The following is a 27,099-nucleotide window of genomic DNA, read 5'->3' on the forward strand; positions in this document are numbered from 1 at the left end:
TCCGACTATTTCATCCTATATTGTCCCCTTCTCCTCCCACCTTCAATCATTCCCAGAATCAGGGTCTTTTCCAATGAGTCACTCCTTTATATCAGATGACTAAAGTATTGGAGCTTCAGCTTCAGCATCAGTCCTTCCAATGAATATTCAGGATTGATTTCCTTTAGGATTAACTGACTTGATCTCCCTGCAGGCCAAGGGACTCTCAGGAGTCTTCTCCAATACTACAGTTCAAAAGCATCAATTCATTGGCGCTGGGGGAGCCTGATGGGTTGCCGTCTATGGGGTCACACAGAGTTGGACACGACTGAAGTGACTTAGCAGCAGCAGCAGCAAGCTTTCTTCATGGTCCAACTCTCACACCCATACACGACTACTGGAAAAACCATAGCTTTCACTAGATGGACATTTGTTGGTAAAGTAATGTCTCTGCTTTTTAATATGCTGTCTAGGTTGGTCAAAGCTTTTCTTCCAAGGAGCAAGCAATTTTTAATTTCATGGCTGCAGTGACCATCTTCAGTGATTTTGGAGCCCAAGAAAATAAAGTCTCTCACTGTTTCCATTGTTTCCCCATCTATTTGCCAAAAGGAGATCAATCCTGGATGTTCATTGGAGGGACTGATGCTAAAGCTGAAACTCCAATACTTTGGCCACCTCATGAGACGAGTTGACTCACTGGAAAAGACTCTGATGCTGGGAAAGGTTGGGGGCGGGAGGAGAAGGGGACGACAGAGAATGAGATGGCTGGATGGCATCACCGACTCTGTGGACATGAGTTTGAGTGTACTCTGGGAGTTGGTGATGGACAGGGAGGCCTGGCGTGCTGTGATTCATGGGGTCGCGGAGAGTCGGACACGACTGAGCGACTGAACTGAACTGATGGGACTGGACGCCATGATCTTAGTTTTTTGATATTGAATTTTAAGCCAGCTTTTTCCACTCTCCTCTTTTACTTTCATCAAGAGGCTCTTTAGTTCCTCTTTGCTTTCTGTCATAAGTGTGGTGTTACCTGCATATCTGAGGTTGTTGTTATTTCTCCTGGCAATCTTGATTCCAGCTTGTGCTTCATCCTGCTCAGTATTTTGCCTGATGATGGCATTTGGTCCCATCACTTCATGGGAAATAGATGGGGAAACAGTGGAAAACAGTGTCAGACTTTATTTTTTGGGGCTCCAAAATCACTGTGGATGCTGATTGCAGCCATGAAATTAAAAGACGCTTACTCCTTGGAAGGAAAGTTATGACCAACCTAGATAGCATATTAAAAAGCAGAGACATTACTTTGCCAACAAAGGTCCGTCTAGTCAAGGCTATGCTTTTTCCTGTGGTCATGTATGGATGTGAGAGTTGGACTGTGGAGAAAGCTGATCGCCGAAGAATTGATGCTTTTGAACTGTAGCGTTGGAGAAGACTCTTGAAATTCCCTTGGACTGCAAGGAGATCCAACCAGTCCATTCGAAAGATCAGTCCTGGGTGTTCATTGGAAGGACTGATGCTAAAGCTGAAGCTCCAATACTTTGGCCACCTCATGCGAAGAGCTGACTCACTGGAAAAGACTCTAATGCTGGGAGGGATTGGGGGCGGGAGGAGACGGGGATGACAGAGAATGAGATGGCTGGATGGCATCACCAACTCGATGGACATGAGTTTGAGTGAACTCCGGGAGTTGGTGATGGACAGGGAGGCCTGGCGTGCTGTGATTCATGGGGTCGCAAACAGTCAGACATGACTGAGCGACTGAACTGAACTGAACTCTGCATATAAATATAGAGCCTTGACATACTCCTTTCCCAATTTGGAACCAGTCCATTGTTCCATGTCTGATTCTAACTGTTGCTTTTTAACATACATATAGGTTTTTCAGAAGGCAGGAAGTGTGGTCTGGTGTTCCCATCTCTTTAGTATTTTCCACAGTTTGTTGTGATCCACATAGTCAAAGGCTTTAGCAAGAAGAAAAAGACGTTTTTCTGGAATCCTCTTGCTTTTTCTGTGATTCACCAGATGGCAATTTGATCTCTGTTTCTTCTGCCTTTTCTAAATCCAGCTTGAACATTTGGAATTTCTTGGTCCATGTACTATTGAAGCCTAGCTTGAAGAATTTTGAGCATTACTTTGCTAGTGTGTGAAATGAATGCAATTGTGCAATAGTCTGAATATTCTTTGGCATTGTCTTTCATTGGTATTGGAATGGAAACTGACCTTTTCCAGTCATGTGGCTACTGCTGAATTTTCCAATTTTGCTGGCATATTGAGTGCAGCACTTTCACAGCATCATCTTCTAGGATTTGAAAGAACTCAACTAGAATTCCATCAGCTGCACTAGCTTTGTTTGTTGTGATGCTTCTTAAGTCCCTACTTGACTTTGCACTCCAGGATGTCTGGCTCTTGGTGAATGATCACACCATCGTGGTTATCTGGGTAGTAAAGACCTTTTTTTTTTTTTTTTTTGCAAAGAAATGAACAGAGGAAAATTTATGCGTCGAACCTGGACTGGTCACTTATGATAATATACATGCTACAATTCCACTCTCTCCAATCACCCCACCTTCACCCTCTCCCACAGAGTCCCAAAGACTGTTCTAAATGCCTATGTCTCTTTTGCAGTCTCTTATACAGAAAAATGGTAACCTGAACCCTGTATAAGATCTTTTTTGTATAGTTCTTCTTTGCACTCATGCCACCTCTTTTTTATATCTTCTTCTTCTGTTAGGTCCATACTGTTTCTCTCCTTTATTGTACCCATCTTTGCATGAAATATTCCCTTGGTATCTCTGATTTTTTTGTAGATATCTCTAGTCTTTCCCTTTCTATTATTTCCCTCTATTTCTTTGCATTGATCACTGAGGAAGGCTTTCTTATCTCTCCTTGCTATTCTCTGGAACTCTGCATTTAGATGGATATAGCTTTCTTTTTCTCCTTTGCCTTTAGTTTCTCTTTTTTTCTCTCAGTTATTTCTCAGGCTTCCTCAGACAACCATTTTGCCTTTTTGCTTTCCTTTTTTTGGGTATGGTCTTGATCATTGCCTCCTGGACAATGTCACAAACCTCCATCCATAGTTCTCAGGCACTCTGTCTATCAGATCTAATCCCTTGAGTCTATTTGTTACTTCCACTGTATATTGTAAGGGATTTGAGTTAGTTTATACCTGAATGGCCTAATGATTTTCCCTGCTTTGTTTAATTTGAGTCTGAATTTTGCAGTAAGGAGTTCATGATCTGAGCCACAGTCAGTTCCTGGTCTTATTCTTGCTTCAGACTATAATCAACCTGATTACAGTATCGACCATCTGGTTATGTCCATGTGTAAAGTTATCTCTTGGGTTGTCGGAAGGTGGTGTTTGCTATGACCAGTGCCTTCTCTAGGCAAAACTGTTAGTTTTTGCCCTGCTTCACTTTGTTCTCCAAGGCCAAACTTGCCTGCTACCCAGGTATCTCTTTAGGAGAAAGTGAAAGTGAAGTTGTTCAGTCATGTCCGACTCTTTGCGACCCCATGGACTGTAGCCTACCAGCCTCCTCCATCCGTGGGATTCTCCAGGCAAGAATACTGGAGTGGATTGCCATTTCCTTCTCCAGGAGATCTTCCCAACGTAGGGATCGAACCCGGGTCTCCCTCATTGTAGGCAGACACTTTCAACTGAGCCACCAGGGAAGCTCTCTCTTGAGAAGGGCATAGTAACCTACTCCAGTATTATTGCCTGGGAAATCCCTTGGACAGAGGAGCCTGGGGCACTATAGTCCATGGGGTTGCAAAGAGTCGAACATGATTGAACGACTAACACACACACACATAGAAGTATCCTTTAACTTCTGGTTTGAGAAATTAGAAAAAATATTTATGGGAGTCAAAATGCACTTATTGTTTGGAGTACAGAAATTCCAACTAGAAAAGAATTCATGAATTTTCTGATTGGTCTTACTGAGTAAGGACAAAATTTAATAATACATGTGTGTGTGTGTGTAGCGAAAATGCGTGTGTGTGTATCAAAATTAAAAATATCAAGTTTATGCATATTATACAAACATTATAATCATCTTTGAATATGCCATCTCTATTACCCATTAATATCAATCACAAGAAAGTCTGTAAAGTATATCCACTCCATTGATGTAAAGAAAGAACAGGACACTAACCTCTTAAAAGGTTAAGACTAGTTTCATAAAAAAAAAAAAAGGCAGAGGGGAATTAGTGAATACTAGATCATTGATATGTTGTATAAGCATATGAATTTAATTTGAAAATATAAGTGGCAAATTCTACTTTTCTAAAGCAAGGTAGTAATATTCTAACAATAAATCCTTATTAAAGGTTATAAAAATTGTTTCGAACTGTTTCTCATCTTAGGCTTGGTACTTTAAAATTTTATATCCAATTGTTTATTGAAACTGAAATTTTCCATTATATGGATGATGATAAATTGAGAGGTTTTTAGAGCAGTTTAATCTTTATACTGCTTATGTAATGGTAAATATTTTAATTTCATTATTTAATAGAGAGGAAACTGCATAACTAAAAAATGCTTTATGTTGAATAAAAACATTTCAGTTAAAATAAGCGTTTGAAGACACACCATCCAAGAATGACCCACTTTAGAGAAATAATGAGACGTAAAATTAACCACTAACCTAAAAGGAAAGGAACGTGGCTGAACTTAGTATTCCTGTCAGTACTAAGTGTGAAACATAAAGGTCAGCTTCAGTTTGGTTGGCATTTAAGATGTGAGCAGTAGGAAATGGCTAAAAAATAAGTTAAACATTTAACAATCTGAATTTTATATGTCAGAGAGTGGATTTTTTACTTGGTTCATTGGGTAACACAAAGCTCTAAAGATACCTGAGCAGAATGCCATGATCTCAGCTTTGCGTGTGTCTGTGTGTGTGCAGGTGGGGGGTGGGGGAGTGTATAATCTCTAACTTTTCCTTGTTCTAAATTCAAGTGAGGATTTTCTTTCTGGAATTGACTTTCCTCTTTTTTTTTTAATGGCTGTCCTGGTTCTTCTTTGCTATGCCAGCTTTTCTCCAGTTGTGGCAAGCAGGAACTGCCCTGTAGCTGCAGTGTGTGGGCTCCTCATCGTGGTGGCCTCCCTTGTTGCCGAGCACAGGTTCTAGGGCATGTGGGCTTCAGTAGTTGCTGCACGTGGGCTCAGTAGTTAAGACTCCCAGGTCCTGGAGCACAGGTTTAATAGTTGTGGCCCACAGGCTTAGCTGCTCTGCAGCATGTAGAATCTTCCCAGAACAGGGATAGAACCCATGTCTCCAGAATTGGCAGGCAGATTCTTTACCACTGAGCCACCAGTGAAACCGACTTTCACCTTTATTTTAAAGAAATTCACATCATGGCAAACAAGTAGAGAATGTGATATTAGATTGCATCCTGATCAAAAAAAGAAAAAAAAAGGTGTGGGGGGGACAATAGGCAAATTTGAATAAAGTCAATCAGCTCAGTTCAGTTCAGTTCAGTCGCTCAGTCGTGTCCGACTCTCCGCGACCCCATGAATCACAGCACGCCAGGCCTCCCTGTCCATCACCAACTCCCGGAGTACACTCAAACTCATGTCCAGAGTCAGTGATGCCATCCAGCCATCTCATTCTCGGTCGTCCCCTTCTCCTCCCGCCCCCAACCTTTCCCAGCATCAGAGTCTTTTCCAGTGAGTCAACTCGTCGCATGAGGTGGCCAAAGTATTGCAGCTTCAGCTTTAGCATCAGTCCCTCCAATGAACATCCAGGATTGATCTCCTCTAGAATGGACTGGTTGGATCTCCTTGCAGTAAAGTCCCTAGATTCTACTAATTCATCAATGTCAATTTCTTGATCTGGGTACCTAATGCGTGCGTGCTTAATCACTTCAGTCTTGTCAGACTCTCTGCTACCCCATGGACCATGGCCCGCCAGGCTCCTTTGTCCATGGGATTCTCCACATGAGAATACTGGAGTGGGATGCCATTTCCTTCTCCAGTGATAAACTATGAAGTGAGTGAAGTGAAGTCACTCAGTCGTGTCCGACTCTTTGCAACCCCACAGACTACCAGGGCTCCTCCATTCATGGGGTTCTCCAGACAAGAGCACTGGAGTGGGTTGTCATTTCCTTCTCCACTGGGTACCTAGTACTATTGTGATTATGAAAGGAGTTCCTTGTTTAGGAAACACACATTGAAGGGTGTAAGTGTAAAAGAACATCATCATATGGGCAACTTTCCTTTAAATGTTTCAGAAAAAAGTGTCTCCTTAGCACACACAAAGTGGGAGAAAGAAAATAAAGCAACTGTGATGAAACACCAACCTTTGGGCAGCTGGACGAATGGCGCACAGGAATTCTTTGTAATATTTTTGCACATTTTTTGAAAGTTTGAACCAATGTCAAAAAACTGTTTAAAAAAGAAAAGTAGTATGTCCACAGCATACAACAGGTTAAGAGATGGCTAGGCTATGAACGATTGAACACAGCATACTGACAATCTATTTTAGAGGAGTTTCGGAAGGACTTTTAGTAGAAACTACCAGAATTTAATGGGCTTTCCAAGTAGCACTAGTGGTAAAGAATCTATCTGCCAATGAAGGAGAGGCAAGAGATGTGGGTTGGAGTAGGAAATGGCACCCCACTTTAGTATTCTGGCATGGAATCTTCCAGGGGCAGAAGAGTCTGGCAGGTTACATACCATCCATGGGGCCACGAGTTGGTCACGACTGAACACACACACACCAGAATTTAAAACATAGACATTTTTCAACTCGGTAACTCCTCTTCTGATATCTACCTTGTGGAAATATAGGCATATGTGAGCAAAAACATTTAATGCAATGCTATTTTGCATTAGAAGGGATAAACAGAACTTCCCTGGTGGTCCAGTGGCTAAAAGTCTACATTCCCAAAGCAGGGGTCCCAGGTAAGTGACTGATCCCTGGTTGGGGAACTAGATTTCAGTTGCTGCAAGTAAAGATGCCATGTGCCACTAAGATCTGGTGCAACCAAATAAATACTTTTTAAAAAAAAAAAGATAATTTTTTTAAAAAGAAAGCAAAACAATAAAAAATTGTGTTTAAAAAGTAGCTAAATTCAGTTTTCACACTAAAGAATAAGAAGAGGCCAAATACAGATGTATGAACATTTGATATGACCCCAAATAGAAAGATCTCCAATAGATGAAAAATTAATAAACTGAAAAGCTGTACATATGGTAAAATTCCATTTATGTTAAATTGTCCTTTATATTTAAAAAGTAGATAGATGTTGCAGATGCCTAGTGTAAGGTCTAGATGTTCAAAAGACAGTGGTGACCTCTGGGAAGAGAGCAGAGTTTATAGAAAGAAGGTGATAACACCAGCATAAGTGCTTACTTTAAATACATCTGTTTTTCTAATGCAACAAGATATCTATGTATTACTTATGCAATTAAAAAATAAACATCACAAAGTAAATTCAAAACAGTTATGAAGGAGGGAGCCTTCAGACTCCTGTAAACAGTCTGATGAAGATAAAAGGGAAGCAAATTGGGTGGTGTTTGCAGAAATGGACACCAGGTGGTCAGCGTAAGGGAGAGAAGTTTAGGGCTTGGAACTTGACAGCGGGTACCATGTGAGAAAGGAAGGTGGATGGACCTCAGAGGATTGAAATAGTGAGATTTTTTAAATCAGAAACAGAAAATAAGAGAAGCCACTGATTTGTAAGGAGAAGATCATTTTTATTTTGGAAAGATAGAATTTGCAACACTGATATCCAGGTAAATACCGCAAGTTTCCTAGAAAGACATAATATTTAAAGTACACAGATCAGAACTACCCTGGGGTTAATTGGCTAAATTCTCAACATAACAGTAGAAAGCAACTGCTAGTGGACACTGATTGTACTGCATTATGATCATTGTGTAATGTTCCATTTGTAGTTATATACACACACTTAATCCTGGGATAGCTATTTATATATATTTGGGTAGTAAAATGGATGTTAGGAGGCTGCAATATTATATTACAGAAAGAAATTCATTCACATTATTTTCAAGAAATAAATTCTTACAAAATGAGACCTATTTTCCATTGGGTACATATCCCACTTAAAACTGTATGGAAATCAAACTCCCTAATATGAATGAAATTTGCAAGGATAAAGAAAAGAGACTATAAGGAAGTATAATTATTATTAATACAAATTTAAATGGTCTAAGTCTTTTTCAAGACACTTTTTTCCTATCACAGTACCATTAAGATACTACTGCCCTGGGTCCTAGCAGGATGTTAAGTCTACCGATAGGGTGACTTGTGGCGATTTTAAAATGATTCAGATGGCTAAGCTTTTGCAACTAGAGGGTGCTGAAAGACCACAGAGGATTTGATACATCTAATTTTGTAAGGATTTGTAATCAGTGACTCTTTTACAAATTAAAGTCTTCAATAAAATAGCCTTGAATTATAGGTTGCAGTTTGCATAAACTGTATGTAAACACACTTTATTATTGAATTAACCATCGAAGATCTCAGCTGCTACGAAATTCTCCACATAAATATACTTATTTGGCCTCATGTTTATGTTACGTGGATTACTGATAGTCCTAGTATCAGCTATGGAGAAATAAAAAGGTACTTTGGCTCTGATATTACTAGGAAATTTAAGTCTTACAGACCAGAAAGTACTTATTTTCAAGTTGGAACAAGATCAAAGCAAGTAAATTTAAGTAGTCCAGACTTTTAGCAAGAAAGAAAATGCAACTAGAGGTAAGGCCTAATGAAGTAATCATTTACTTGTTAAATGTTTTGTAACAAGTCAAACATTATTCAAATAAGAAAAAAGGAAATGAAAAAAATTAATTTTACTTTAAAATATGCTAGCATTTTAATAAAATAAAGAAGCTAAAATCTTTTAATGATTTTAATTTAAAGATTATGGATTTTTCTTCCTAACTCAAGTTACTTCTAGTAATAAGGTATTTTCTTCTCGGTTTCTTAAAAATGGTATGAAATCACAATATTCTTTACTATATTCCAATTTAAAATATTTATGACTCTTTTTTAAGGCACAATGATTCTGTATACTCTGTATCAACAAAATAAAATCCATGAAAATATATTTAGGTTTTAAAGTGGACTAAATAGAATTTCTTTTATCAGAAATATTTAATCAATATATCTACTTTCTTATCAGAAACCAGAATTCAGCACGAATGTAGGTAAATCTAGATTTCCCTTTGTTTCAAAAATGCTTACTGGATTTTATTGTCTGGCATTGCCAACACGGGCACATTTTAAAATTAGCTGACTTTACAAATTAGGAATCTTTTTGAACTTTATTTCTCCACAGCCCCCACATAATTATAGCTGATATATTTCTACTTATAAAGTTATACCATATGTAATATAATTTTGCTTTATATGTAATAATACCATCTAAAATTATACAAGAATAAGATGGCTTTCTCTGAAAGTTACAAGGAAGATTTGAAATGCTACATACATTGGAATGCTGATCTTAACAGGGTTCAGCGTGCATACCATTATTATCAGAATTTTCTGAAGTGTTTGCGATTTACACTAACTGGAGAGAAATGTTTGGATTTTATTTTATGTAGTATGCTTATCCTTCATTTATTCCTAAAGCAATTATGTTTGCTTTACCTAAGTACATCATGATTAGAGCACAGACGTAACACTATCATGCTGCCATTCCACTGAAGGTGCCATATTTGTGTTACAATCCCATGGCATCCAAAATGCAATATACTGCTATGAAAATGCAAAGATTGTTCACAGACTGGCATTTATGAACGAGGTTGGTCACAATGCAATGGGATTTCACTTCACATGAATGGGAAGGGCTCATCATAAATATATAGACCAGTAGATAACGTTGAAAAATAAGAAGCAGAAAGGAAACAAGGCTCTCGCGTAAAGGTCGATTCTCTTCGCTGCTGTCGGAATAACGGGTTTGGCAGGAGGTGGCTTCTTGTTGTTCTTGGCCTGAGACTTCCCAAGTCCGTTGTTGACCTCAATGGGTTTTCCATAGCAGTCATAATTGGACAATTCAAAATCTCTCGGTAAGCTTCCCACGATGCTGAAGTCATTAGATCTCAGATCAGACTTGGACGTACAAACCTTTTTGCATCTGGTCTCACCAACCTGAGAATAAAAATTAAAGACAGTGGGTATTGAGAATTTTTCTATTTATAAAGATTCTTCACAAACATATTTTAAAAATTTTTATGGCTTATTCAGTTGGCTAGTGGCTCATTTAATCCACTAACAGAAATAATAGTCCACTGATTAAACCACACAATTACCTGAACATTAATGGCTCTAAAATGTTGCCTATGTAACAGCTTAAGTCATGGGCATAAACTTTCAGGAGGTTGTTTTATGTTAAGGGATCAAGGTACCTATCATCATTTATTTTAGGTGCTCCCAGGCTTGTGAGAGTTCTCAGCTAAAAGACTGATTAATAATAAAAATCCAACATTGAACTATGACACACATCATATTAGTAGACTATACAGAAGACAAACATCTTCTGGTGCTTCTAACCTTTGATTTTCCTAGGGATTCTATTTCCAAACTGAGTGGTTTATAAATGACAGAAGCATGTATCCCTTCAGTGAGACAGACTATCTATAAACCACACTCACAAATAAGCAAAAATGGTCACAATGATCATGAACCAAAAACTGGTGAATGAAAGGCATTCATCACTTGTTGACTAAAGATAAAATAGCTAGAGAATCCAAAGAAATTGTGTATATTTCAACCAGATCATATCCTACAGAAAATATTCAGTTGATCATCTCTGAATTTCTAAAGTTGACTCAAGTTCCTATAATATACAAAATCATTATTTCACACTGAACTCTCTCTGGCCATCAGAAAAGTTCCTGGAAAAGACAGATGTATAGTGCTGACCAGTGGTTTAAGGAGTGCCTCCAGGGCTTAATCTTCCACTGTTCTTACTTCCAACCTTTGTGATTCACCTTTGCAGTCTTCACTAAAATATTTACTACTTTTACCAAAAAAGGAACCCATGTTACCATAACTCTGAGTATACTAGAGTTACACTATTTTTTGCCTTATTATTATAACATGTTGAGTAATTTTTTGAATTCTATTTATATTTACTAGGTTATGCCTGGGTAAAAATCATGTTCAATGTTAGACATAAAACAAATTATTCTCCAACAGTCTTCCAGATGCCAGGACACTGTCCTTTATCTGAACAGACACTGAGGCATGTTTTCTGGGCAAAGTCAGGTGGCAGTGTTTAGAGGAGGATAGCAAAGACAACCAACATACGCTGAGTGAAAAAACAAGTGAAAATGTGTTTACACATCATCCTGGCTTTGTGCATTTAAGTGAGTTCTATATTTTTCAATCTTGAACAAGCACTAGTAATGCTTTTTAAAGCTGGTTTACAAATGTTGGCTTTCCCATTATATCATTAGACCACATAGATATTTGTCCAGTCCTGCTGGGTAAGAACGTTTGAAAAAGCTGTTTAGGTAAGTATAACAGTACAAAAGCACACAAGAAGTGGACTTCCCTGGTGGTCCAGTGGTTATGCATCTGCCTTCCAACGCAGGGAACATGGGTTCGACTGCTGGTTGTGGGGCTAAGATCTCACATACTGCACAGAAACTAAGCCTGTACGCCCATAACTACTGAGCACATGCGACTCAACTAGAGAAGCCCGCGTACCAGAGCAGAAGATGCCATGTGTCTCAACTAAGACCCAAATGAACAAATAATAAACAGAGAGTATACAAGAAACTGTTAACAAGTAGGAACGGGATTGAGGCTCTGGAAGTTCATCCTTCTTGAATGTCTTACATGTTTAAAAAAATGCGAATCATCAATATATTAAAATATTTAGAAAATGTCTGTTTAGCTCCATCCTGGTTTGATAGGACTTTGAGCTAAAGGAAGCGAACCTGAAAAAAGGGGATTCCTGATCCCCATTTTTTAATGTGTAATTCCAGTCACCCCAGTGTGAGAGCCCAGTGGGGCTTAAAGGGGAATTATGTCTTGATGGAGTTACCACTGATCCAGAGTCTGATCCAAATCAATTTTACACAGCATCTAGGAAAATGTCTGGAGAAAATAGGGACTCATCAATATAATGAGACAGAACAAAGCTAGCAACTAGAATCGAAGTAATTAAATGCAACTTTGGCAAATCTTTCATATATATGCTTGAATACATATATTTAAAATATACTTCCATGTCTTCTATTTAAATTCCCCAATTTGACATCTTAAAAGGTCACTTTCAGCAAGCAGTCCATCATCACACACACACACACACACACACACGTTTCCACTCACACACCTTCCCAGTTAGTATCACAAACAGAAGACACAATTTGAAGCTCCAGTTTTTCAGTGTTTGAAGGATGTGTAAGCGAACTGTATAAAGATTGAGTCACAGCCTGCACGGGAACAGAAATGGGGAACAGCCTCTATGTAACAAACCTTTGCATTATTTTCACGCTCAGAGCAACCTTCTGTGGGTACTTCAGACTCTTCCTCCCTTTAGAATCCTCCATTCCAAAATCACTAATGATGCTTTGGAATCCACATAGCAAAACAAAGGAGGACTTAAGCTTCTGAAAGTAACTCAGGAAGCATGATTCTTATCAGTTTCTTTTTTTTACTTTTTTACAAAAAAGGCTGTACATATTTACTACAGAAATGCATTTACTCTGAGCTGTATTTCATTCATGACTTCACGAATGGTTTCATTATTTGCCAGTAACCGGACAAGTAGCCAAATTTATATGATACTATAATCTAAGTCATACATTTAAACACCTCAAATTTTCTAGTTTTTAACATAAATTTATTTTTATTAATAAATTCTGTCAGCAATGTTAATCAAAAAATTGTATTAAGATCTATACATTTTATTAAAAATGTAGACAATGCCTGTTATATTTATTCTGAAAGACTGTCTAAATATAGTAAATACCTAAAACAAGTATAATTACTTCAATGTGAAAGTGATAAAATGAAAAAGCACCCCCAAAATCTTCAGTTTGGTTATACTAAATGTTTAATCATTTATTAAAACCTCTTCTATAAATATATTTGGAGATTTTGATATTTGAAATGAAGGGTGTGAGTATGTGTGTGTGAGTGTTGGTGGAGAGAACGTCTACAATGGAAGTAATTTTCAATGATGTGACAGAATTGAATAAGGAATAAAATTAGGTTCCCTACCACTCATAATTCTTTACCTAGTTAACTGACCTCATCTTCTTCTGCTCATCAAAGACTTTATACAAACATAACTTTCTTGAGTTATTACTCTGCACATCAATATCAAAACAAATATTTACATGAGTACAAAGATAAAATAAATACTATTTTGTACTTACAAAATAAATACCATTTAATAAATACTTAAAAATAAATACTATTTAATAAATATTTACAAAATAAATACTATTTTAAGCATCATAATATCATATACATAGGGACTAAATGAACTCCTTAAAGTAAGACAGAAACCCTACTTAACACATTCTTAAAGGTGCTCTTCGTACTATGATTCTCTAATTTGTAATTCCCCCATTGCTCTTCTTATGAACATGTGACTCATTTACTTTCATTATATAAACCTGTCATTTCTGAAAATTACTGGTAGCAAAAATGAGGTATTAAAGCTACGATAATGAGACTGTCAAGGATAAAAAACGATGCACATAAGAACTTCCACAGGCTTCCAGCTGAAGCCTCTAAGATTGTCTTTGTGGTCCTTTGCAGCTTGAATCTGCACACATGCAAAGGCGAATCACAGTAAACAGTGTTTTCTGTTTTTTTTTTTAATTTTAGGGAGATGTTGGCTGGAACAAAAAATAAATAATTTTTCTCTTTTTTTAAATGACAATATTTCTTGGCCAGAAGACTTAGGCGTGATTTCATAGTGATAAAGGTATCCTCTATAGATGATAAAGATGCTCAGAAGGGAATAATTCCTATATATTGTACCATATTTAAATCAATTCTTAAAATATGTATCATTATCATGAAGAAATAGCAATCATATTCATGCTACATGAATTGCAGCTCTGACTCATCTGGTGGATACTAGTGGTGGTTTAGTCACTAAGTCATGTCTGACTCTTGTGACCCCAAGGACTGTAGCCCGCCAAGCTTCTCTTTCCATGGGACTCTCCAGGCGAGAATACTGGAGTGGGTTGCCATTTCCTTCTCCAGAGGATCTTCCCAACGCAGGAATCAAACCTCGGTTTCCTGCATTGCAGGTAGATTCTTTACTGACTGAGCCATGAAGGAAGACTATGAAGGCTACTTGGGGTTGGAAATAGGTTCATGTGAACAGCAATAGGTCTTCAACTGTTTTGATTGAATAAAAGTAGAAATATATGAATGAAACAAATCAATAAACAAAATATTAGGATTTGTGGAGGAAGTACTAGATTTAGGGAAGGGAGAAACCTAAACAATTATATATGCTTGATGGCAAGTGATTTTAAAAATCAGTATCAAAATATTTCTACAATTCAAATTTCACTGTGTTTCCATTAATCACCATTGTTATTCTGTCTGAAAATAAGTGATATACTCCCTGATTGAAGTTCTGAGCAAAAATTTGTCTTTTGAAAAGCAAAATATACTAGAACAAAAGTATTTTGAAACTAAAGTCATAATTATATTTTACATCAGCAAAATCAATAAATTAAAAGGGCAATGGTTTTTAAATTTCCTTTTTCATATTTTCTTTCATGTGTCAATGTATAACAATCTTCTGAATTTGTCAATCTTACACATTTGCTGTAAGTTGGATGTGCCTATTAAAGTTGAGTTATTTTTGGACTCATTTTCATTTTGAAGCTTGTCTCAGGATACAGATTTCACAAAGGTTCCTGTGCATCTTGGAAATTTCATTTTGTAAGAAATAAGAGTATCTTAAATTGACTTCTGGAGATGAAAAGTGAAAGTCACTCAGTCGTGTCTGACTCTTTGTGACCTCATGGCCTATACAGTCCATGGAATTCTCCAGGCCAGAATACTGGAGTGGGTAGCCTTTTCTTTCTCCAGGGAATCTTCCCAACCCAGGGATCAAACCCAGGTCTCCTACATTGCAGGGGAATTCTTTACTAGCTGAGCCACCAAGAAAGCCCAAGAATACTGGAGTGGGTAGCCTATCCCTTCTCCAGTGGATCTTCCTAACTGGGGTCAAACTGGGGTCTCCTGCACAGCATGTGGATTCTTTACCAGCTGAGCTACCAGGAAAACCCTGGAGATGAAAACCTCTGGCCAACTTTTCAGCTGTAAAGCATTATTCTATGACTTTAGTATCAAAATGTTCTAGTAGTTTCAGAATCCAGGCATGTATGCTATTACTAGTTGCTAAAAACATAAAGAATAAAAACATAGGAGTTTTAAAATATGTTGATTTATTTAAATTATTTAAATATGTTCTTTTATTCATTGGGTAGTTATTTTAAAGCTTGAAAGCCAAATTTAGGATAATCCAGTCTAATATCCTGGATCCTACTTATCTTTTATATCTATGTTCACAGATCATGCTGGCATGTTCTCTATTATTCTGAAAATCTGAGTGTAAAGAATCTGTTTCCACCAAGACACTGGTTCATGAAATTAAGACCTAAAATTCTGCTGGCATGTCAGTAAACAAAGAAGGTTGCAATCATTAACCAATCACGTAACAGCCACCACCCACCTCTCCAGAGAGCCCTGAGGGAACTCAGGATGGAAACAGGATGCCCCTCATTTGGCAGTCTGTCCTGCAGCTGCCCCCAGTGATGCACCCCAAGGAGACTCAGAATGAGAAAACATAGGGTCCTGGCCCAGACAGCTGAGGTGCACATCAGAGAAATGACTTCACTGAGCCCAGACTCTTGCATCTTCCCTTACAGAGAAAAGAGCTAAATTCATTAACTTGAGAAGTCTGGTTTTTAATCCGTTAAAAGATTAACAATAACCTTTTCTTCCAACCACCTAGTATTTGTTGTAAAGACTCTTGTGTAACCTGGCTCCCCTCTTTCTCTTTGGAGGAGTTCTCTCAGCGTTCTCTGAAATGCAGTCTCCCAGGACTGAAGTCCTAAGAATACCCCCTGAATAAAACATAAGTCTCAGCTTTCAGTTTGTGCATTTTTCTCCAGTCAGCAGAATATGTTAAGATTCCAAGTTCATGTGGCATTCTTTGTGACGGAATTTCTGCAGTTAGTCAGGACCCAGGACATTTCAGACGACGGAGCTGACTCTGACACTGCTGGAGACCAGACACCTATTCTTTAGCACAGCTTCACTGTGTGAATCCAGATCTCTTGACCAGGGCTCGGGTCAGTGTGTTGGGATATCAGTGGGCTGGAAACATGAGGAAGTGGGAAAAGACAGGGAGATGTGAATGGAGGGGTTGACAGAGTCAAAAACTCAAAGAGTGAACATCACCCTGGGGTGTAAGGGCCTCAGGGATCCCTCCTTCTGTTACTGCCCTGGAGAAACACGTGTACGTTTCAGAAGGGAATCCTAAGCTTCTCACAAAGAAATGCCAGTTCTCTGATGTGCCAACATGAGCCTTTTTCATCAGTCATTGGCTCTTTTAGGTACCACTGGGTGGCACTGGTGGTAACAGTGAAGAAAGTAAAATCCTGGGAAAGAGAACCATGATTTCTTTGAGAAGGTGTGTTCCTGATGCATGAAGGCAGTAGGTCTGAACTCGATTAGTAGATAGGAGGGTTGCAACATGAACAGATGCTTAAGAGCAGCCCACTGATACATCTCTATTTATTCACAAGAATGCAGGAGGCAAGGTACAGCTACAAGGAGGATGCTGCGGGGCCTCGAAAGAACATGGGGCCCTTCTGCTCCCAGGAAGGTTGAGGCGGCACACCCTGGACATCCTAAAAAGCAAACATAAAGCTGTGGAGGTGGAGAAAAGGAAGCAGGTCAACTGTAGACCTTGGGGGCCAAGGAAGGACACGGTGGTGAGTTCTTGCATTTCTTTTTCACTTTAGATGTCCTAGATTAGGAACTGAAAATGCCAATGGGTTCAGACAGAAATAGCCCCAATAACAGCCCCTCCTTCTAGACAGAGGACAAAGGAAGGGGCAGCTTAGGGAGAGAGAAACCTTTCACACAATAACCTCTCTACTAGAGCCCAGCATCACAGGAACAGCTGTGGCTCCACCCCTATCCACACCAGCAAGGACCAGGCAGGTAGCTGCATCCTGCCTTCCAGACGCTGTGACAGGTGCCCAGCCCTCCCTGGAGGGTACTGCAGGAGGCCAAGCATGGAGCTGGCCCTCATTCCACCTGGACCAGTAAGAAGGCCCTGCTCACTGGGGAGCAGTGGGTGTTGGAGGGGATGGTGCAGGCAGGGCTGCCTCCCCACCCAGCAGCAAGCACCACATTGCTTCTCCTCTTTCTCTGGCTCATTGTCCTAGGAGGCAGGGTTCTCCCCATGGCCAGGCATACAGAGGCACCGCAGTGTCAGGAGGCCACACTGGGAAGAAAAGATGCGCAATGCCACCAGACAGCAATGGGAGCCCTCACCTAACTGTGAGGGGCCCATCTGGCAGCAAGGAAATGGCAGTCTTCCTTCTCCTGGAAGAACACTCAGAGGAAGGCAGCAACAACAGAAAGTTTACAAAGATGCAGAGCCTCATCACATAATATGAAATGTCCAGTTGCAATAGAAAAATCACTCATCATCCAAAGAGCAGGAGAAGATATAAAATTGAAATTAAAAAAAAAACAATCAGTAGACATCAACACCAAGGTGAAACATGTTAGAATTATCCGAGAACGGTTTTAAAGCATGCATAACAAAAATGCATCAATCAGCAATTATGAACAGGTTTGGAACAAATGAGAAATGGGAAGCCTGAGAAAAGAAGTACAAAATCCCTGCAAAGAAAGAGAGAAAAGAAAGGAAGGAATGGAAAGAAAGAAAGAAAAAGAAAAACCAAATGGCAATTTTATAACTGAAAAACATGCTGAACCAAAATATGAATATCAGTGGATAGGCTCAACAGGAAGATGAAGGGTGGGGGAAAGAATCCATAAACTAAAGATATAACAGGAGAAATTACTGGGTCTGAACAAAAGGCAGAGAACTGACCAGGATGATGAGCAGAGCACTGGTGACGTATGGGCCCACAACAGAGCATCTAACATTTCTGGCATCACAGTCCTGGAAGGACGAGGTAAAAGTACTCAAAGAAATAATCACTGAAAAAATTTCCCATTTGGTAAGAAGCCTAAGCCTGCATCTTTTTATTTTAAACTTTTTAATTTTATACTGGGGTATAGCCAATTAACGATTTAATAGTTTCAGGTGAACAGCGAAGGGACCCAAGCTATACACATGCATGTACCCACTGTCCCTCAAACTTCCCTCCCATCCAGGCTGCCACATAACATTAAGCAGAGTTCCATGTGCTATACAGTAAAGCCTGCATTTTTAACAAGCTGAACAAACTCCAAACAGGATGAACCCTGAGTAAACTACATCAAAATATATAATTAAACTTCTCAACAGTAAAGACAAAAAAAAAATCTTAAAAGCATACAGAGAAAAATGACTTTACCTAAAGAAGAAAAACAATGTGAATGAAACAGAGTTCTCAGAAGTCACGGAGGCCAGAAGGAAGGAACACATTTTTTAAGTGCTGAAAGAAAAGAATCATCAGCCAGGAATCCTATTCCCAGTGAAATCATCATTTGGGAATGAAGGGAAACCCAGACATTCCCAGATGAAGGAAAATTAGAAGGATCTGTCACCAGAAGAGCTATCTAAAATAATGGATAAAGGAAATTCTCTAAAAGGAAAGAAAATAATAAAAGAACCTTGCAAAATCACAATAAAAGAAAGATCAAAGAAATGAAAAGTATCCACAAATACAAAAAACTTTCCTTCTCCCTTTGAGTTTTCCAAATTATTTTTGATGGCGCAGCAAAAATTTATAACACTTTCTAATTAGGTTCTAAGGAATATATTCAAGAATTCTGTCATATAGAGAGGAAAATAAAAGGTGTTATGAGAGGTAACATCACACGAATTTGTAACATAATGACATTAAGAGATTGAAAAATTCATGCATATATATAATATAATACCTAGAACAATGATCAAGCCAGCTAGTGATACACTTACAAACCATACAGGAAACTCAAAATGTCATGCTAGAAACAGTTCAAGCAATCCACACAAAAGGGAAAAAAGAAAGATTTAAAAAATATAGAATACACAGGAAATAAAATATAAAATCGACTAAAGCCCTAGCATATCAATAAATTCATTAAATTTAAATGATTTAAACACAAAAATTAAAACATGATCATGCCAGAGAAGATTAAAAGCCATCAGCCAACCATATGTTGCCCACAAGAAACTCATTTCACATAGAATGATATAGACATGATGCATGGAAAAGGATGGAAAGAGATATGTTAAACACAAGATTTCGTTAAAGTCATGATAACTCCACATTAATGGATATTTTATACTTATTCTTCATGAAGAGGAATAGGGCATAGAGAGCTCTAGGGCCTGAGGAACCTCCCTACAAGGTAGCAATGAAGAATTTGCAAGCAGACTTGACTGTAGGCTCAGAAAGTGAGTTGATGACTTAACAGAAAAACAAACCAAAAAGAGAGTTGCAAGCAGAACCACCTAAGAACTGTTTACTGGCCTCATATCTAAAAGTGTGTCTAACACCCTAGGGTTCAGTGGTGGTGGTGGTGGTGGTGAGCAAATGGACATGGTCTGGGGCCGGGGTCGGCAGGTAGGCAAAGTTTCCCAGCTGCAGAATGGTCTGGACCTGTTAGTCTGTTGTGGAACTTCCCATGCTAAGTTCCATGGAATTGGTCCCCTGGATGACAGTCTTCTCGACTTGAGGATATCAAGTAGGCATAATGGGATAAGTGGACAGGTGTCCTTAACCCATGACATTGCCTGTGGCTCAAGGACTTATCATTACCTGAATCTGGAGGCACTGTTCACTATTCTTAGCCCCATCACCAAGCGACAAGGCAAGGTTATGGTTTTTCAGTTCTTCTCCAGCTACTCACCCTGCACTGGACATATACCAAACCATGGGCATAGTTTCCCTATGGGCCAGGCACCCAATAAAGAAGTAGCCTGCCTGATATGTGCTTTGTGAAGCCCTCCAACTTGATGAGGAAGAGGTGGGAGATTGAATCAAGAACATGGGCTCCCTATGCCCTCAGTGCTTCCCCCACAGTCCCCTGGCCGTTCATGTAGGATTGTCACATGAGAAATAGTCGGAAGGTCTAGAGTTTGGGCAAGACCTCCACATTTGATAGTGAACATCATACTGAAGGAATTTAACCATCCTTGAATTCCACGGAAGTCATTTAGCAATTTGATGGTTGATTCGCTAAGTGTTCTATTCTTTTCCAGAAAGTAGATTGAGCTTAATTCCTTCTTGTCTGTGAGTAAGAAATGAGTGTGAATCAATTCTACCAAACCTTTACACCCACAGAATGCATTTCACTGGCTGACGTCAGACGTCATCCTTACCTGCAAGGTGCTGATGTGAACAGGTGTGCCTGTACCATTCACAGTGTTCTTTTTAGCCACGTTTCCCCCCTTCCCATCTGCTTGCTCAGCCTTGGCAATTCTGGCTTTCTCTGCTTCAACTCGCTTGGGGTTATTGAGCATCACCTGGACGACTGCGTACTCTACCAGGGATGCAAAGCCGAAGAGGAGACATGCGATGAGCCACACGTCCAGCGCCTTCACGTAGGACACCTTGGGAAGTTCTGCAGCCAGGGTTGTGCACTCAGAGGCCAAGCTCAGTACTGAGAAGATTCCTGCAGGACAGAGACCAGAGTTCAAGATGCTTCTTGTTGCTGCTGCTGCTGCTAAGTCACTTCAGTCGTGTCTGACTCTGTGCGACCCCATAGATGGCAGCCCACCAGGCACCTCTGTCCCTGGGATTCTTCAGGCAAGAATACTGGAGTGGGTTGCCATTTCCTACTCCAATGCATGCATGCATGCTAAGTCGCTTCAGTCATGTCTGACTGTGCGACTCCATGGACAGCAGCCCACCAGGCTCCTGTGTCCATGAGGATTCTCCAGGCAGGAATACCAGAGTGGGTTGCCATTTCCTTCTCCAAGATGCTTCTTACCCCCATGAAATGTTCTACAATCACTGCTCTTTGGTGAAATCTGTCTCCAGTAACTGGAGAAGGAAATGGCAAACCACTCTGGTATTCTTGCCTGGGAAATCCCATGGATGGAGAAGCCTGGTGGGCTACAGTCCATTCAGGTCACGAGAGTCAGACATGAATTAGAGACTAAACCACCACCACCTCTCTAGTAACCCACTGTCACTCAAGTTCGTTTAAAGCATGAAGAGTAGAAGAAATACTATGTATATAATTTTTATGAAGGAATTATTTAATGTGGGTGAGGATGCATGTAAACACCTAACATTTTTTTAAAATAAATATAAACGTAAATCAAGGTATAAAAACCACCATTTGGATCTTGTCTAAATATTAAAGACATCTAAAACTATTCCATAGTATCTCTAAGGAAGCCACAGAGCTCTCTGATTAGAGAAGTTATTTCACTTCTTAGCTTTACTCTAAACATTTATAGAGCTGAGTTTTGCTCCCTGAACTACTAAGTCAGAACAAGAATAGAACATGTGAAGCAATTTTCTGATAAGGTTCAAAATTTTTAAAAATCTAATAGAAAAGACAAAGCAGGGAATATCCTGGATTATTTCAGGGAAAACAAATGATTCTAGTTTTTTAAGCAAAGAATAAAATCTTGCTATATGTTTTATTAAACTTTATGGGTATCAGTTTAAGTCAAATAAGTGTAAAATCCCAAAGGAGAATAGCAATAATTCATCTCCCTCTTTCTCCCTCCTCCTGCCACACTCCTAAACTTTCCCTGGGTCTTCCTTCCTTGGTATTTTCAGAAGAGGGGCTGGGAAGCCTGACTCGTCGGGACCATCACCACCACATACTGGGCTGGAGCCTCAGGAAAGGTCAAGGAAGCCTCACTCTAAGTCAAGCAGGAGCAGGTTTGCCTCGGCTCTGAGAGTGAATTTCAAGTATGGGGCTATGTGCTCTTTTTTGCTCCTAGATGTGACCACTTCTGAGAGCTAGTGAATATATTACCCTATGTACTTGGCTATCTTTGCTCTTGCACTGGGAATACAGTTAAGTACTATACTAGTATCACTAATCAGCTGAAACACTGAAAAACATATATTCCACCAGTTGCATCATTTCAGAGGCTTCTGAAAGGTGTAGAGATTTTTTATTTTTGTTTGTAAATATTGAAGAGCTAAGAGACTCTCCCAGAAAGAGAGACTTTTTGTAAAATATAACTTCTGTAGATAGAAACAATATTAAGTATATACACATATATAACAATATTACATATATATATATAATATTACATATATATTTCAGCTTGCTAAACATCTCATTTACTATTACAGTAACTAACCTTCATCCTGATGGAAACTAATTATATAATAGCACTATATTTTAAAAGTTAACATAGGTTTTAATGTTTTCTAACCTGGAAGTGAAAAGTAGCATAAAAATCCAAAATCTTCTCAATCATTGTCCTAACCTCAGTTAATTATACTTATGGGCACTCATTTGGTAAGTCATTTTTCCAAATCATTTTTTCTTAATCAAATGTTATGTCAACTTAAGCAAAAAGGGGCCTTGAGATAGACTATACTGACCGTTTTCTCTGCGCTTTCATAGTATCCCATTCTCATCAACAACACAGAATGGATCACATTGTAGCAAATTTAGTAGCATACCTGAACGTTTATCTTGGCATATTAGAAACCTTACGAATGAAATGGAGAATAGTGCCAGATTACAGAAGGTCTTGAAAGTCCTAGCGTGGATCTCTTTTTGGTAGAGAAATGTTATTATCAAAAGAATGTTTCAGTAATGTCCCTCTGGTAGGGATACAGAAATAGACTAAGAAAGAGAAAATAGGAGATGCAGAAACAAGGAATAACAAAATGAATGACAGGATTGATGTAGAAAGAGGGATTTCAGAGGAAACACTTTTTAAAACTTGGTTTCCGGTTAAAGAAAGAAGGTAAACTGAGACGAAGTTCTGGACAGAACGGCTGGGGAAACATGAAATACATGACAGGAATAGGAGGCCACAGAAAAGGTGTGACTTTGAGAGGAAAATACCTAGTTAGGTCAGATAAGCGTCTAGAAACAAAAAACTGGTAACCACCACTCAGCACCGGGCACCTGGGAACTTGTGAAAGGACAAACTGGTCAGTATCATTCAGGGGAGTCATGGTGAAAAGGGAAGGGACTCTGAGGCAGGGATGCTCGGGCGTCAGAAAAAGGGGATCAAAGAAGCAGAGAAGAATTAGGAGGAATAGGATATTAATGGACATTTGGGAGGTATTTAAAGTCCCAGGTGTTAAGTTAATAAAAACCATGGTGGCCAACTCCATTAAGATTTGTATCACTCTGAAGAAGTAGGAATGGAAATGGAGATGAATTGAGGAACATAACTGTGTACTTTGCCTACAGGAAATCATATTAAAATAGGAAACGACCATTTGCTCTTTTATCCTAAAATAAGAAATCTGAGAAAATAATATTTCTCTAGACAAACGATTCAGTATTTTCTTAAGACAGCTGTCAGATGGGATTACTTAACTTCTAACTAACCCATAGTGAAATTTTGCCTGAATTTTACTATATTATGAACCAATAAAAAGACATGTGAAGCCCATCATTCACACAAATGTGGATTTTTATAATTTTAATATTGTATTCTTAATAACATATCCCTATTTAATGGAGCACCTCTCTAATAAATTTCAGGACTTCTTGGTTTAATATTTCTACAGATGTTTAAAATATATAGTCCTTATTTGTCATTTGTTAATTTTCTCTCCCTAGTTCAAAAACTAATCAAGTTCAGATTTCAAATCAGGGAATATGCCATAAAATTTATATCAATTCTGATAAATAGATGTGGAGGTCTACATATATTAAATGCTATGGCCGACAAATAATATAAATTAAAGCAATAATAAATTACATAAAGAACTGACCTGGACAAAAACATTTATAAAGAATTCAGAGTGAAGAGAAAGTTGTTTAGCTCATCAGTATAAAGAAAATACTTTATAGTGATAAAATCCTTCAGTTCAGTTCAGTTCAGTTCAGTCGCTCAGTCATGTCCGACTCTCCGCGACCCCATGAATTACAGCACGCCAGGCCTCCCTGTCCATCACCAACTCCCAGAGTACACTCAAACTCATGTCCACAGAGTCGGTGATGCCATCCAGCCATCTCATTCTCGGTCGTCCCCTTCTCCTCCCGCCCCCAACCTTTCTCAGCATCAGAGTCTTTTCCAGTGAGTTAACTCGTCGCATGAGGTGGCCAAAGTACTGCAGTTTCAGCTTTAGCATCAGTCCCTCCAATGACCTTAAAGGACCACTATTTATAGTGAACTCTGATTGGCTGTGGGATGTCCAGAGAGTTCTCATTTGGCCAATCTCAGAGGAAACATCTGTAGAATGATTCTTTAATAGCATGTATGCTAGGAATGCACTGAATTAAAGAGGAATACCCAAAGCTGCTGCTAAGTCACTTCAGTCATATCCGACTCTGTGTGACCCCATAGACGGAAGCCCACCAGGCTCCCCCGTCCCTGGGATTCTCCAGGCAAGAACACAGGAGTGGGTTGCCATTTCCTTCTCCAATGTGCGAAAGTGGAAAGTGAAAGTGAAGTTGCTCAGTCGCGTCCGACCCTTAGCGACCCCATGGACCGAAGCCTATCAGGCTCCTCCATCCATGGGATTTTCCAGGCAAGAGTACTGGAGTGGCTTGCCATTGCCTTCTCCTACCCAAAGCTGCTGCTGCTGCTAAGTCGCTTTAGTCGTGTCCGACTCTGTGCGACCCCATAGACGGCAACCCACCAGGCTCCACTGTCCCTGGGATTCTCCAGGCAAGAACACTGGAGTGGGTTGCCATTTCCTTCTCCAAAGCTAGGAGACCAAAAGAGGAAAAGAAGAAAAAAAGGGGAAAAAAGTGTGAAGAATGGAAAGGAAAAGAAAGGGGGTTCTATTCACAACAAACAGAACCAACAGAGCGAGTTTAGGAGAAATTGTGCATAGCAGCTACTATCTAAACCTCAAACCTTTTTTATCCCACACTGAGATGAATTACAATGTAGTTGTTATTAATAAATTGAAAATTCATTTAGAAATACTGCTAAATTATTATATCAGCATGTTATCATTTCACATCACTCTAACCAAAGGACAGTTAAAAGCAAAACTACAGTTGTTACCATGTGCAAATCCAAAAATACCTTTGAAATTTTTGAAGGAGATTCTTACAATCAAAAAGATCTTGAACCATGCTCCAGACGATGAGAAAAGGCTATAAGAAGAAAGAAAGGTACTATACGTGGCCTGCTAGAGATCTGAATTGTGACCTGAGTTACTCATCTTTTTACATTTATGTCTGAAAATTATTTGTTTTAAAAAGTCCTTTTTTAGCAGCAACAAATGCATTTTACATACCAGGGGAAAAAAATGTTAAAGCTTACTTAGAGTAAGAAGTATAAGACATTCCAGCCAAGGTCACTTTTATAGTTAAAGAAATAGCTGAAGACAAAGTCTACCTAAAATTCACAGAGGAAGCTTTGATTTTTGTTAACAGTGAAGAATGCAAATCAAAAAAAGACAGGAAGAAAAATAAACTAGAATACAAAACCGATCCTTTTTTTTAAAAGCAAAATGAATCTAGGGTAAATGATACATGTTTTTCTCCTAAATTAAAAAAAAATAATACTAGCCATCCTAGGAAAAGATTGGAAAATTCATTTTGTAATCTTTTGAAACAAATATAGGGAAAAAATAGAGAAAGGCAATGTACACTGGGTCAAAATAGCCATATGGACAGAATATCCTGAAATTTAATCTAAGTCAGTAACATAATTTCATTTTTCTTTTTGGGTAAAATACAAATATGTGTGAGTCTAATATCAGAGCTTCAAAATACCTGAAGCATAATTCCATAATTAGATTTGGAGGTTTTAACAACACCCTCATCAATAACTATGACCTAGACAAAAGACAAGAAAGATTTTAAAAGTACTATCAACTAACTTGACTTCATTCATATTTATGAATACTATACCAACAATGACAAACATGCACTGCAAGTGTACATGGGATGATGCTAGGAAATATATGCTAGGCTGGCCATTAAAAAAGGCTCAACAAACATAAAAGTATTGAAATTATAAAGTATGTTCCCCGATAAAATTAAAAACAAATCGTATTCAAGTACTTATGAAAATCCTAAATATTTGGAAACCAAACTACCCATATCTAAAAAATCCATGGGCCCAATAAGAAATCATAATGTAAATAAAAAAAATTTTAATGAAAGAAGGTAAAAATATATCAACATTTGTGCACATCAGCTAAAGGAGGGCTTACAAAGGAAATTTGTAACTTTAAGTGCTCAAATTAAAAAAAAAGAAAGACCTACAATGAACTGAGTTTCTACTTCAAGCATCAAAAAAAGATCAAATAAAATCTATTAGAATCTATAAAAAAGAGTAGGTATATGTTTCTGTATGGCTGATTCACTTTGCTGTACAATAGACACTAACACAACATTATGAATCAACTATGTTCCAATAAAAATTATTACTCCTAACAAATTAATTTAAAAAATAAAAAATTAAAAATCTAAACTAAGTGAAAAGAAAAAACAAAGAGCTAAAATCAATGAAAAAGAAAAATGAATAGAAAAAAATGAATGAAATCAAAGCTGATTTTTTGAAAATACCAATAAAATGGATAAGCCTTTAGCTAGAGCAGTAAAAAAAAAAAAAAAAATTCACCAGTTAACAATATCAGGAATATATAGGAATGAACACATTGCTACAGCTAGACATTAAAAGGAAAAATCAATAGTATGAACATGTTTGTGCTAATAATTTTTCCAACTCGTCTATCATCTAGGAATCAATTAGTAAAATTCATCAAATAAAGGGAAACAACATAAACATTTAAACATGCACAGAGAAAGCATGTGGCAAAATTCAACAGTCAAGGTAAGTTCAGTTCAGTTCAGT

The 27,099-nt window shown here is 38.4% G+C and overlaps 1 protein-coding gene across 1 annotated transcript in view; it reads right to left on the reverse strand.

The window, feature by feature from the left end:
• Positions 1-9,599: 9,599 nt before the first annotated feature.
• GLRB (glycine receptor beta) overlaps positions 9,600-27,099 on the reverse strand; it is an 87,951-nt gene continuing 70,451 nt past the window's right edge. Inside the window, exons 8-9 of the mRNA XM_088827836.1 lie at positions 20,500-20,792; positions 9,600-10,100 (exon numbers count right to left, since the gene is read on the reverse strand). Coding sequence (XP_088683962.1) covers positions 9,804-10,100; positions 20,500-20,792 — 590 coding nt within the window. The 3' untranslated portion in view covers positions 9,600-9,803. The remainder of the gene's footprint in view (positions 10,101-20,499; positions 20,793-27,099) is intronic.

The sequence above is a fragment of the Moschus berezovskii genome, chromosome 19 (assembly GCF_049115385.1).
Source record: "Moschus berezovskii isolate FMDL1 chromosome 19, NW_MosBer_1.0, whole genome shotgun sequence".
In the NCBI taxonomy this organism is placed as follows: Eukaryota; Metazoa; Chordata; class Mammalia; order Artiodactyla; family Moschidae; genus Moschus; species Moschus berezovskii.